We start from the raw sequence: 13,830 nt of genomic DNA, 5'->3' as shown, positions 1-13,830 counted from the left end.
AACAAACAAACAAACAAAAAAACAAAGAGCATGGTTTAAACAATTTAACTCTTTACTGAAATTCATTGTGATAACAGGCCTCATCTTTGTTAGCAGATGCAAAGGCCATCAAAGCTAGTAAAAATACATGCCAAAGATATCTGCTTAAGTAAAAATTGAAATTATAGTCTACTTTCAAAACTAAGAATCTTACATAGATTAAAAACAAATCAACTTAAAAAACTGTTTCAAAAAGACAAGATTTAACTTGGAATGTACTGGAGTGCTTCCTTAAAATGTGTGAAGACCTGAGTCCAACCCCCAACCAGCATCAAAAATTTAAATTAAAAAAAAGACTCTGAAACTGTCAGATTTGATTTGACAGTAAAAACAAAAATGTGCTTTCATATCTTATATTCTTTCAGGGTTATGAATTTCTTAGGTTTTGTTGTTGTTGTTCATGCAAGCATTTTAGAATTTCACAATTCTACTAGCAACTTCTAAATGACTGAAGGTGAATCACAGGTAAACAGCATTCATCATGTTACCTCCAAGGGCTCTCATTGGTCTAGCAGTTTTAAGAAAGCTCCTGATGAGGCATAAGCAGACCTGGATTCCAGTCTAAACAGTGCCACTTGTTCTGGAATATGCTTCCTAACCTTTCTGAACCTCTTAAATATAAAATGAGGGTAACATTTGGACTCTTACCTATGTGGAAAGCACTTAGTGGACACAACCTGGCAAACACACATATGTATTATGTACACACAAAACAGAGAGAGAGAGAGAGAACTGAGAGAAATTCAGAAGGGATGGATTATAGGGAATGATAATGCAGGAAAATGAACCTAGTGATCCTAGTGATTTCAACACAGCTAGAGGGCCTTATTCAGATTCCTGAGATCGGATTGGGTGGAGCTCCTCTCGGAGAAACAGAATACTTCTTTTCCTTTTAAGATGCCATTGCTCAGATCTGATAACTACTGCTACAGGAAGAAGCTTCTTCCCAAAACTTTGTATAGGTGTTTATTTTTCTGAAGACAGAAAAAGGATCATGACAAAAAGAGATACTACACTCATTAACAGCTAATCTTTATTAACCACACCATGAATCTTTAGGACTGGGAGTTCTTTAACTGTAGGGGCTGGAGAGATGGCTCAGTGGTTAAGAGCACTGACTACTTTTCCAGAGAACCTGGGTTTAATTCCTAGCACCCATATGGCAGTTCACAACTCTCTTATATAACTTCAGTTCTAGGGGACCCAACTCCCTCACACAGACATACATGCAAGCAAAATACCAATGCAAATAAAAATACAAATAAAATCTTAAAGAAAAAAACACTAACTGTATATAAACATAACCAAAGGGTAAGAATTAGGGAGAGGGGCATAAATATTACTATATGCATATTCAGAGTTGCTAATGAAAACTCAGTTCCTTAACTTTAGAGCAATATTCTGCTATAATAATATAATCCAAATGACAAATGCAAATCAAAAGATGCAATTTTACATGTGCTACCACTACACTTTAAAAACCACAAAAGGTGAAATTTTTTTAACATATTTAACTCAATATATCCAAAGTGTAATTTCAACATGTAATCAATCTCAAAATTATTTAAGTCTAGGGATATAGTTCAGTAGTAGAGCACCTACTAGAATCCACTAAGGTCCTAGGTTTTATTCTTAGTTCTAAAGTAAATTTGAGATAAGAAGCATCCTTTTTGTTGCCTTTAAAAAAGATTTATTTATTTAATGTGTATATGTATTTTGCCTGAATGCATACATATATGTGCCCCACGAACATGCCTGGTGCCATGGATTCCCTTGGAAATTGAATTACAGACAGTTGTGAGCTGTCATGTAGGTGCTAGGAATTGAACCCAGGTCTCTGAAAAAACACCCAGTGCTCCTAACTGCTGACCCATTTCTCCAGCTCTGCTTTAATGTTGTCTTAATCTTTGAACAGTGAAGCTCAATGTTATCCTCATTATACAGGTAAATCAGTTATACCCGATTTGGGTAGTACTGGAAACTGAATATAGTGCATGCTAAGCTTATACTACAGACTGAAGGCCCAGGCTCATTTTTTTTTTCAAGAAGTACTCTTTCAATTTAGCCCTTCATATAATTTTAACTCCAATTAAACTGAAGTATTCTACTTTCTCTTTAAGGGAGAGAAATTTTATTACTCTAAAAGAAACTTAACACAGAACAGAGTGAATAAAATTTTTGGTTTTCATCACAGGAGTCATAATACAAAAAAATGGTGATTTCTAAGCCTAATCAGAACAGCCAAATGGTTTTCCAAGTTTTTCCTGTGACATTACAGTATTTTCCTGTAAATTGTTTATGAAAAAACATGATTCTAAAATATAGATGTGTTACTAGGAAACAAGGGGTATGAAGAAACTAAGTTAACAACACAAGGAAATAATCAGATACATCTAGAATATATCCAGAATGTGAAATGCACTGCGACAATCAATGAACAGTCAAGCTTTCAAAAAAAAAGAAAGGAAAGAAAAACAAAAGAAAGATGGAGACTACTGTGGATTAAGAAAGCTTAGATATACATAATGACCAAAAAGCAATGTATGAACACTGGATTCTAGTGGATCTTACAAGCAACTGCAAAAACTAGAATATCCATTAGCAATTTGATGATGGATCTTAGTATCACTTGTAAGGTAAAAATATAATAGTAATAATAATAATAATAAATAAAAATCCTTACTCATAGGAGAAATATAGTTAAGTATTTAAGAGTGAGGTATCTTGATGTTTACAACTTATTTTCAAAGGCTAGGAAACAAACGTGTCAAATGTAAGAGTTCTTGAATCTAGGCAATGGCTATACACTGTACAAGTGTTTATTACACTAGTCATTCAACTTCTCATGTTAAAATATCCTTATAACAAATGAGGGAAGGGGGAGACAATTCAAACTCAAAACAAATACAATCAAATGTACTGTGCAAACCTTGAATAAAATTCAGTTCATGAAAAGCAACCAAAAAAAGATACCTTTGAGCTAACAGAAAAGGGCCTAGATGTTGCATGACACTAAAGAAATATTGTTGACTCTCTTGGGGATGACAATAGTATTTTGGTTATGCAGGATGATATCCTTAATCTTGGGAAATGATAGGTGAAGCAGTTAGGGATGAATGGCCACAATGTCTACAACATTCTTTTGTTTTATTTTTTTAAACAGTTTCTCTGTGTAGCCCTGGTAGGCTAGCCTAATACTCAAGAGATCTGTCTGCCTCTGCCTTCCAAATTCTGGGATTAAAGGCATGCACCACCACTGCCTGGCTCTACAACATTCCTTGAACCAGTTCAGGGAGGAGAAAAAAAATCACATACAAAAGACTATACAATCTCTACCTATATAGCACATATGTTAACAACTATTAACTTGGTATGTTTGTTTCAAGTGATCACTCTATTTTTATGTTTAAGTAAATTTACAACAGAAAATGTAAAACACATAAAAGCTAAAACAAGGCCATAAACACTCCCTGCCAGATGTGGCATGTGCATATAATCCCTGAACTTGAGAAGGCTGAGGCAGAGTATCCTGAGTGTCAGGCCAGCCTGGGCTCTATAATATGTTTAAGCCCAGCCTGGGATACAGTAAAACCCTTACTTGAAGAAAAATATCCATTTTTATAAATTTCAGCAAATGGGGTAAAAACCACAAATCAAAAATAGTTACACTTCCTGCCCCTGGAGACTCTCTTACTAAAAAAGGACCAGCATGAATTTACCTTTACACTTTTATGCCCACTCTAGGACCAGGCATATATAAGCCATGTTTTTTTAATGCTCTTGTATGGGACTTGCAATGTTCTGAATACAAGGAAAATATATGGATACTATTTCTAACGAGTTAGAAATATAAAATGTATAATAACTAAACTCTTTGTTTTGAGACAGGGTATCTCTATTATCCAGCCTCTGCTTAAGTGCTGGGATCAAAGGTGTATACCACCATGCCAAACCACATCTAAATATGTATTTGCCAACCAAATTCTCCATATTGGTTTAGTTTCTAAAGTTGTATTTCTAGAGATAAGGTCTCTAATCTGCATAACTGAAGTGCATCTCAACATTTAAAAAGCCACAGATTGCTTTGATAAACTTAAATCTCACACACTATTAAGGCAAGCTTACTAGTATTACTAAAGTAAAAGTGAAAGATTTTATATTATAAAAGAATGAAAAATTTCTCAACTGGGTCTTAAGTCTTCCTAAGAAAGTAGTTCCAGAAAGAAGGCTTAATACAATTTTTATCCTGATAAAAACCACATGCTTAGCCAATGGGGATAACCACTGTTATGCCATAGGTGTAAAAGGAAATCAGCAAGTTCAACTGTTAAACAACTACCCAATAGCATTACCTTTTAGTCACTGTAACAACTGTCTACCTTGAAAACTGATAATTGAAATGCAGGCTAGCCTAGCAGCTCAGCATTTACAAATCATTAACTGCTATCAGTTAACCATTATAATGTCCCACAAGAGATGAAATTTTATTTTCTATTTCACAAATATTTTCTATTTCAATCTAGATCGAAACTAGGTGGCAGGGGGCTCTGTTTTAGTAGTGAGAAAGCATCCTCATTTAATGTATAAAGACAAAACATGAATCCCCAGGGAAAGAGAGCAATAAAAACAATAGTAAAGGTAGGAAAAAAATCAACAACATAATCAGCAAATGGTTTACATAGTTGATGTGGGGCTGGTTCTTACTGAACAAAAACATATGATTTAGTTTCAATTATGTCTGTCATATTAATACATTTTGAGAATAAAGATAAAATTCCATAAAATTCTCTATTAAAGATAATGACATTTAATAGCAGTTCAGAAGGGGGGGGGGAAACATGCCAGGCTGCTGAGTGTTATTCAAAGGTCCAAATTTGTTTATTTATCAAATGGCATAAACAAACCTCCTTTTCAGAGATTATTTTTCACACAGTCCGTTAGTTAAAGCTGAATGTTTTAACATGAAGGGTGTCTGTTGACCAAGTTTTGTGTGCTTTCTAGAAAGAAGAAAAGATGCAAGAGGTAAACAGAGCCCCAGAGGTAACCATGTGATTAGAAACCAATTAAGTTAAGCAATTACTGAAGCTGCTCTCTCTCCTTCGGGCAAGAATGGATCACAAGTGAGACTCTGATATAAAAATGAAGATGCTTGCAAAAAGGCCAAGGCTGTTTTAGAGACAGTATTTTAAAATAGAACCATTTAAATGATAAAATGTACATAGGGATGACTGATGAATGTACATAGAGGATTTATGGTCAACTAGTTTGGAAGCAGCAAAATGGTTTTAGATATATATCTTGGTTTCATGGATAAATTTAGTTAGTATTCACAGTGAAATGGGGAACCGAAATAAGCAAGAGTATGGAAGACTCAGTGGCCTACTAGTCATCAAGAGCTATTGTATATGCCCTTATTGCATTTTAAATAAAATAGATTTAATGTATATGTATCACGTAGAATTGTAAAAATCCTCAATGCCAATTCTAGCACTGAATTACTTAAATTAACTTTTAAAAATAATCTAGCCCAGTTCATAATAAGAAAAGCTAAAGCAAATATGTAATATTTGCATCACATTATCATCCAACCTTAAAAATACTTTAAAGGTGGAACTATTCTACTACCTACCTGGTTTACCCTTCACCCACAAAATGTATTTTAAAAACACCTAAATGCATAAGATATAACAACATCAGTTTCTTATATATAAAATATTCTTATAAACTACTCCTTTTTTTGACTCTTGACCAACTCTAGGAATCTTATCTATAACAACATCTTTAACTAATTGAGGAATCCTGTCTATTGCTTTCAAATGCACCAACCTTCTCAAAAACGCTGGATGGAGTCATCAAACAAAACCTGATGTTCTGAATGATAGTATCTGTATGTCTCCATCGTCGTCTATCATGTCGCAGCCAAGACTGCACAGCCTCGTACAGCTCTATTTCTGGAAACCTGCTCAGATGATCATTATCCAGATAAGACATGAGCTTCTCAAAGCTCAGATAGGACAGGAAGTCAGGCCTGGACATGAGTGGCACAAAGTTGTCTAGCAGAAAGGCGTCCAGCTTCTCCCTGACTCCCTCGATGTTAACACCGAAATCATCTAAGAGTCTCATAATTTCTGCACAATTTTCTAAGCAGATTTTGGCTAACAGAAAAGAACAGCAGAACTTCACCACTTCTATAAGCTGAACATACATTGCAGCCTGAAGGATTTCATGAACAGTATTCATACTCAGTTCTATAGTTCCATAATACATAAATTGAAGAACATGGCTGAAACCGGTAGCTGTTAGACCTTTCAAATGAATTTTGTCCTGATCGCGTTCTCTCATGTCTGCTGTGAACATAATTCTGAAGTAATCACTCTGGGTGGCCAAGAGTGCTTTATGGGCCTGGAACTGATGGTCTTCAATAACCAGAGTGACATCAAGAAGCAATCCCTCCTCATACAGTGCTCTGAACCCAGCAGAGACACTGGTGTCATGGATGGAAGAACAGAAACCTTCCACGTCCCCTGCCATGAATCACCTGTAAAACAGTAATTAAAGAAAATGGTATTAATCATGTTCATGCATTCAGAAGGTTATTATTAAAAGCTGTAACAGTTTTTATAATATCTTAGATCTACTGGCAAACTCTTAAAGTATACAAACCATTAGAGAGAAAGTAATCTTCTATGAAAGTTTCCAAGCTAATGCTTTTGGCTTCCTACCTGGTGAAGAGACTCTTCTAAAGATATATCTATCAAACAATGGTAACCTGTTAACTTACAAACAATACACACCCATCTGACTTACTTTAGGCAATTCATCAAATATATATATATATATGCCCCAGAATTAGGAGTACAAAAGATTTCATAAGCAAATTATACAAAAAAGCCAAATTTGAAAATTCCTAGAAATTCACCCAAAGAAAGTAATTGGATAAACATGCCAAGTTGTGCAGATAAATTCTTAGAACTATTTATAATAAACTACTATGAAGTATCTGGCACAGCAGCATGCATTTGTAGTTCCAGCTCAAGAGGCTGAAAGAAAAACATCACTCTAATGCAGAGTTCCAGGCCAGCCTGCACATGATGGAGTAAGAAAAGGAAGGAGGGAGAAAAGGGTGTAAGTGGGGGTGATAAGCAAAGCCTGCTGAGAATTCAAAGTCAGCCTGATTTACACAGCAAGTTCCAGACCAGCTCCTGTCTTGGGCTACAAAGACAGACCTTCCTTGTCTACAAAAAAATGACTTAAAAGCTTGACACTTGCGGGGTATATGACACATACCTATAATCTAAGCAGTACTCGGGAAACAGAGGCAGGAGGACTGCATTAAGTTCTGACCAGTCAGAGCTACATAACAGGACACTCTTTAAAACAAAAACAAGTCTGACAACAGATTAATAAGTAAATATGGTACAGTCTAATGGTAGATTACTATAACAGGTAAGAGTGGTGGTAGCAATCTGCCTATTCTGACAAAAGATGTTTATTGGATGTTACCACGGTATACTGATTATACCTTCAAAAGTAAATTAGATATGTATCTGTTCAGATGAGAAAAAATCTAGAAGGACAGATAATAAAATGATGAGCCCGGGTTATAAGTTTTAAGAGACATTTCTTTTATACTTACCTCATTAACCTCATTTTTAAAAAAAGATGAATGCTTTTATATCTAAAATATATAATCTTTAAATAAAAGCAAACAAATTTCCACATAGTTAAGAAATTAAGACAGGTATGGTGGTGCATATCTTTAATTCCAGCACTTGGGAGCCAGAGGCAGGTAGATCTCTGTGAGTTCAAGGCCAACCTGGTCTACAGAGTGAGTTTCAGGGCAGCTAGGGCTGCTACTTATAGGAAATCCTGTCTCAAAAGAACAACAACAAAAAGAAATTAAGCTAACACAGTACAATTAAAATTAGATACAGGAGGCTGGCATGGAGGCATGTCTTTAACCCCAACACTCAAGGAGGTAGATGCAGGTGGATCTGAGTTCAAGGCCAGCCATGCCATATATCAAGTTCCAACCAGCCAGAGCTACAAAGTGAGACCCTGTCTCAAAATACAGGCAGATCTCTGTGAGTTTGAGGCCAGTCTCGTCTACAGAGCGAGTTCCAGGCCAGCCAGGACTACACAAAGAAACCCTGTCTCAAAAAAACAAAAGAGAGAGAGGAGGGGGAAGGGAGGCAAAGAAAGAGAGAGAAGGAAAGAAAGAGATAGAAAGAAAGACCAAATTACATTTATGAGGGCCATAGCTTAGATGTAGAATGCATATTTATAGTATGCAGGCCCTGGGTTCAATTCCAAGCATTATAAAAATATGAATAAGAAAAATAAACTAGGCCTAAACAAAGAAAAAATAAACTGATTTAATCTATTCTGTTTATGAACTGAAATAATTTTCTTCTTCTCACTAAGATCTACCTCAGGTCCTTGTCTATCTTGTTTTTCTCTTTGTATGTTCACACAGTTCCTTGCTTCCCCTCTAATGATTTCTCCATCCCCAAATGCCCTCACAACTCCTTCCATTGTGCCCTGTGGAACCTTGCTTTGTTACACAAAAATATCCTTACATGTACATGTTGGTCCCAAAGTTCCTTCTCCATCCTCATTTAAATATTTTTCCTCAAATTCCCACCTTCCAGACATTCTGCTTCTATTCTCACTTTCACCCATCTTAAAAAATATTCTTCTAAGGCATACAGATATTCCTAATCCTTTCCTTAACTTTCTACCATCCCTTTCCTAAATAAAACTTGGGACTTGTGATAAGAAAAATCCATCCTCTGTTGTCTCTTGTTACATACCTCTTGATCAATCACTCTCCCACCTAACGAACTGGCATCTAGCTGAGTTACATGTACCTATTCAGCATTCACATAGAGACCCCACAAAAACCATGTCATAGCTTCCAGTATCCCTCAACTCCTATATAATCTCCCTTATTCCACTGCAAACCCTCAAGGTATGCCCTCATTCAGAACTAGTACACATCTGAAATCCAAACTATCAACTTCCTAATTAACATTGCTCCTTTTAAAGAAAGAAGCCATAATAGCCCAAATCAGTCAAAAACTCAGGCCTTTTGCCTCCTGTTGCACCCTTCCCCCATGGGGGTCTGTTGACTGTTTGTTACTAGGAGTTTTTAGCAAAACACTTCTCGGCCTCTCCTCCCAGTAAGGCCTGCATGCAAGTTCCTGTTTATTGCCTAAAAGCTAATTCCTGTTTTTGGCCCACCCTTTGCTGGAGGTCCCTGGTAATCTAGGCTTCTGACCTTGGGTGTTTTTCCACCATACCTGACTTTGGTATATAAAGCTCTACCCTTGTAATAATAAATGCCATTCTCCTTGTAAGAATGAGCCGCTGCCTTTGTCTTTATTTTTATCCTGCGCCTCGGATCATGAAGTATGCTAGCACTGTAGCTGCGAACACACTGGCAGCTCGCTACAGCCTCCCAAGTATAGGATCATAAGCCTCTATCTACCACCACAGCTACTGACATTCTTCATTTGTCATATCATATCTAATCTTCACATCTTATACTTTCCCATACCAAATCAACAACTCCTGCAGAGCTTCCATTTTTTCTTGCCTCTTTGTCTTACATACCATCCTGCTAAACAAAAATTATGCTGATCCATCTTTTAGTTTTAAGGTAGACCTTCAGTGTCTACAGACAGTTATTTCTTTGAACAACTATAGGCCATTTCCTACTGGTGAGTACTGATACACAATCAAAAGATGTTATCAACCAAGCATAATTTATATGAACAAATCTCTGAAATATTATATTCATTGGAGGAGGAATGGTTGTGAGACAGGGTTTCAGAGTCTCACTTTGCAGTCTAGGCTGGCCGTGAACTCACAGCATCTTCCTGTCTCAGATTAACATCCTTCTCAGCATAATTAAGAAATGAAGCCAAGCATGGTGGCACATACCTCTAATCCTAGCACTTGGGAGGCAGATGCAGGTGGATCTCAGTGAGTTCAAAGACAGCCTGGCCTACAAAGCGAGTTCCAGGAATTCCAGGGCTGTTACACAGAGAAACCCTGTCTGTATTCCAGAGAATTACAGATGTACACCATAAGCCCCACAGTATAGCCACTTTAAAAACAGTCTAGAACTCCTTGAATTTTATGTTTGAGCTATCATATCAGGCTTGGAGAACACAATCAGAAGATGTAGCAGCCAACATCAGTGGCTCTGAAACCCTGCCAAGTGACAATGCTGGGACCCAATCTCCATTCTTTTTTCCTCTGGTTGGGGGTTTTGAACAAGAGCCCTTCCAACAAAGCAACTGGCAACATATCTGACTCCTGTCACCTGCTCTATCTCCTCCTTCTGGAGACAACACCTGCCAATCTCACTGTTCTATTACCATTGTTTCCCTTTTATTTACTAAAGGAAAAATACCTGTGTGCCGGGTACTACATTATGTGTACCAATCAGGAAACCTCAAGCCAGGCGGTGATGGGGAATGCCTTTAATCCCAGCACTAGGGAGGCAGAGGCAGGTGGATCTCTGTGAGTTCGAGACCAGCCTGGTCTACAAGAGCGAGTTCCAGGACAACCTCCAAAGTCACAGAGAAACACTGTCTCTAAAAACAAACAAACAAACAAAAACAAATCAGGAAACCTCTCTGTACAACGGATGCAATTAAGGGGAAAAAGACAGTGTTCACACACACTAAGGCACCACTCCTCCACTCTCCTGTGAGGAGGTGATCACTAGATTTCCTACTGCTTCAATATGTTGTCGTTAACACTATGTTTCAGCTTCTTTGACTTTTTAACCTATTTAATCAGTACTGAACCCAGCCTAAGTTCATGGAACAAATGAATGTTAATAAGAAAAAGTTCTGAGTTAGATGTGGTGGCATATACCTGTAATCTCAGTGGAAGTCAGCGTCAGGAGTTCAAAGTCATCCTTTGCTACAAACTCATTATGCAAACCAGGCTGGTCTTGAACCTGCCTCTGCCTCCTGTCCGAACATGGCTATGCGTTAAGACCTTGTCCAAATATTAAAAATAAAAAGGCAAAAACAATCTTTAAAAAATATTTCTTAAATATTTTTTTAAGACAGGGTCTCTATGTAGCCCCAGCTGTACTGAAGCTTGCTATATAGACCAGGCTGGTCTCAAACTCACAGAGATCCTCGTGCCTCTGCCTCCCAAGTGCTGGGATTAAAGGTATGCACCACCATGACTGGCTAAAAGTGTTTTTAATGTGAAATTGTGTTTGAAAAACATAGGACAAAAGAGGGCTATCTTTTGTGTATAGGGGAGTATTCTAGACAATATAATACTTATCAGATTTTAATTTGCATATTAAAGATCAAAGTAAGTAAGCAACTTAACAATTCTAGTGTTCAGAAAGCTGAAGCAAGAAGATTGAGTTTGAGGCCAGTATGGTTACAGAGGGTTCAAGGCCAACCTAGGCTACTTACTAATATAATCCATCAATTTTGTCTCCTCTGAATTTTTGTTTTGTTTTTGTTTTGGGTTTTTTGAGACAGGGTTTCTCTGTGTCACTCTGTGGCTGTCTTGGAACTCACTCTGTAGACCAAACTGGCCTTGAACTCAGAGATCCACCTGCGTCTGCCTCTGGAGTACCAGAATCAAAGGCATGCGTCACCATCGTAGGCTTGTCTGAATCATTTTTAAAAGTTAATTAGCTCAGATATTTATAAGGTATATGTACAAAAATAAAATATTAGAAACAAAAGTAACCTCAAACAGCATGGGGTCTGGATAATCACTGTAGTAGGAAGCTACCACTATATTACCAAGTAAAACACCATAACAAATTTAACTGGATGAAAATTCTGGTAGGGTCTCAGGGTCATGGTTACCAACTATCATTGATCATCCATATATACCAATCACATTCAATGAAAATTTAACATCCAAAGCCTAGACATTACCATTCATATACTATGAATAGACTGTTTCTGTTATTTTGACATTGCCTAAATTATTATATATTTTATCTCATATCAGAAAGCTCATCTCTAAGGGCTGGAGCTCAGTAAAGTCCTTGCCTACCATGCACAAAGCCCTGACATCAATCTTCAACACTGCTTAAAAATAAAGGAAGGAGGGCTGGAGAGATGGCTCAGAGGTTAAGAGCACTGACTGCTCTTCCAGAGGTCCTGAGTTCAATTCCCAGCAACCACATGGTGGCTCACAACCATCCATAATGAGATCCGGTGCCCTCCCCTGGCCTGCTGGCATAAGTAGAAGCAGGATGTTGTATTCATAATAAATGAATAAAAAAAAAGATTAAAAAATAAATAAAGGAAGGAAGGAAGGAGCCAGGTGGTGGTGGCGCACGCCTTTAATTCCAGCACGCAGGAGGCAGAGGCAGGCGGATCTCTGTGAGTTAGAGGCCAGGCTGGACCGACAGCCTCCAAAACAATACAGAGAAACCCTGTCTCGTAAAACCAAAAATAAATAAATAAATAAAGGAAGGAAGGAAGGAAAAATGATCCAGTGTATGCAATAGTTACTACTACATAGAAAGGTTTCAAACAGGTATATTCACCTTTATGAAAAAAAACATTATCTAAATGAAAAAGACATTTTAAGGTTTATTTATTTTGTGTATACTAGTATTTCGACTGCATGAACATGTGCATCATGAGTATGCCTGGTTTAGAAGATGGCACTAGACGGGTGGAACTGAGTTACAGATGGTTGTAAGCCACCATATGGGTTTTAGGAACCAAACTCATTTTCTGCAAGAGCACAAGTGCTCCTAACCCCTGAACCACCTCTCCAGCCTCTAAATGAAAAAATTTAAAGTAGATATGTAGACTGCAATACACATCAGCAATACAGCTCAACATGTACAAGGCCCCAGGTTCAATCCCTATCCTGACTCAATCCCTATGCACCAAAAATAAAGCAGGTACTGAAGTTGTTTTGGAGGGTATTTTTGTTTTCAGACAGGCCATGCACTTCAAGCCTGCCTCAGGCTTACGGTTCCTTTGCAGGAGATATTAAAAAGTAATCCAGCCCCAAGTGTGGTGGGTCATGCCTATAATTCCAGCTACTTGGAAAGCTGAGACAATAGGACTGCTACAAATTGCAGACCATCCTGGCCTATAGTGTTGAGAAGTGGTCTAAAAAAATAATCAAAACACCTAACTATGGCAGAAAACCATATGGCAATAAAGGAATAGGAAACTCCCTGTCCCCCCACCAAAAAAACCCACTAAAGACATGAGCAGGCCCCCTGTCTTGAACACTAGGTACATTCCTGTTTGCCTAGCCTGCCTAGAATTCCTAGCAGGTAGACTCCACTTTGGTGATAGCCCCAATCACATATGGTAAGATCCACTTGGGAAACATGAATCAAGATGAATACCACTTTGTCAAGAAATCTAGAAAGGCAAGGGACAGGAGAAAGGGAAAAGGGGATGTACACTATGTATGACTAGAATTAAAACATGTCAAAAAGCAGCTGTAGGCATCCACCTGTGGCCTAATTATCACTAAAATGCAGTCAACTGAGAAGGAAGAAAGCCTAGACAAGAGTACAAAGAGTGCTTCTTCTAAGCATCTTCATTTCCCAGTCCCCATATTCAGATCTGAAAGAAATCTTTATGTTCTTGAAATAAAGTCTCTTTTTATTACCTGAGCTGACGTCTACTTATAGCCAAGCGTCCTAAATAAGTCTTAGAACAGAAATACCTGTTAGTTACTTAAGATTTCTTAGCCTTCTGTCTCTGTAAAAAAAAAAAAAAAGAAAGCATTAAACATAATCTCTGAACTTTTGAGGCA

General features: G+C 37.5%; 1 protein-coding gene across 4 annotated transcripts in view; it reads right to left on the bottom strand.

Annotated features, from left to right (window-relative positions):
- Positions 1-13,830, bottom strand: part of Klhl15 (kelch like family member 15) — a 46,995-nt gene that overhangs the window by 23,261 nt on the left and 9,904 nt on the right. For 3 of the 4 annotated variants that reach the window (XM_013126546.3, XM_013126547.3, XM_013126545.3), the window contains one exon: positions 5,866-6,577. In XM_013126546.3, the coding sequence (XP_012982000.1) occupies positions 5,866-6,570 (705 nt within the window). In that variant the 5' untranslated portion in view covers positions 6,571-6,577. Of the gene's footprint in view, positions 1-5,865; positions 6,578-13,683; positions 13,776-13,830 lie in introns of all 4 variants that reach the window. The other variant, XM_013126548.3, reaches the window with a different exon arrangement.

The sequence above is a fragment of the Mesocricetus auratus genome, unplaced genomic scaffold, assembly GCF_017639785.1.
Source record: "Mesocricetus auratus isolate SY011 unplaced genomic scaffold, BCM_Maur_2.0 Super-Scaffold_100003, whole genome shotgun sequence".
Taxonomy (NCBI): Eukaryota; Metazoa; Chordata; class Mammalia; order Rodentia; family Cricetidae; genus Mesocricetus; species Mesocricetus auratus.
Note: the sequence above shows the minus strand (reverse complement) of the source record. Positions and strands in the feature narration are given on the sequence as shown.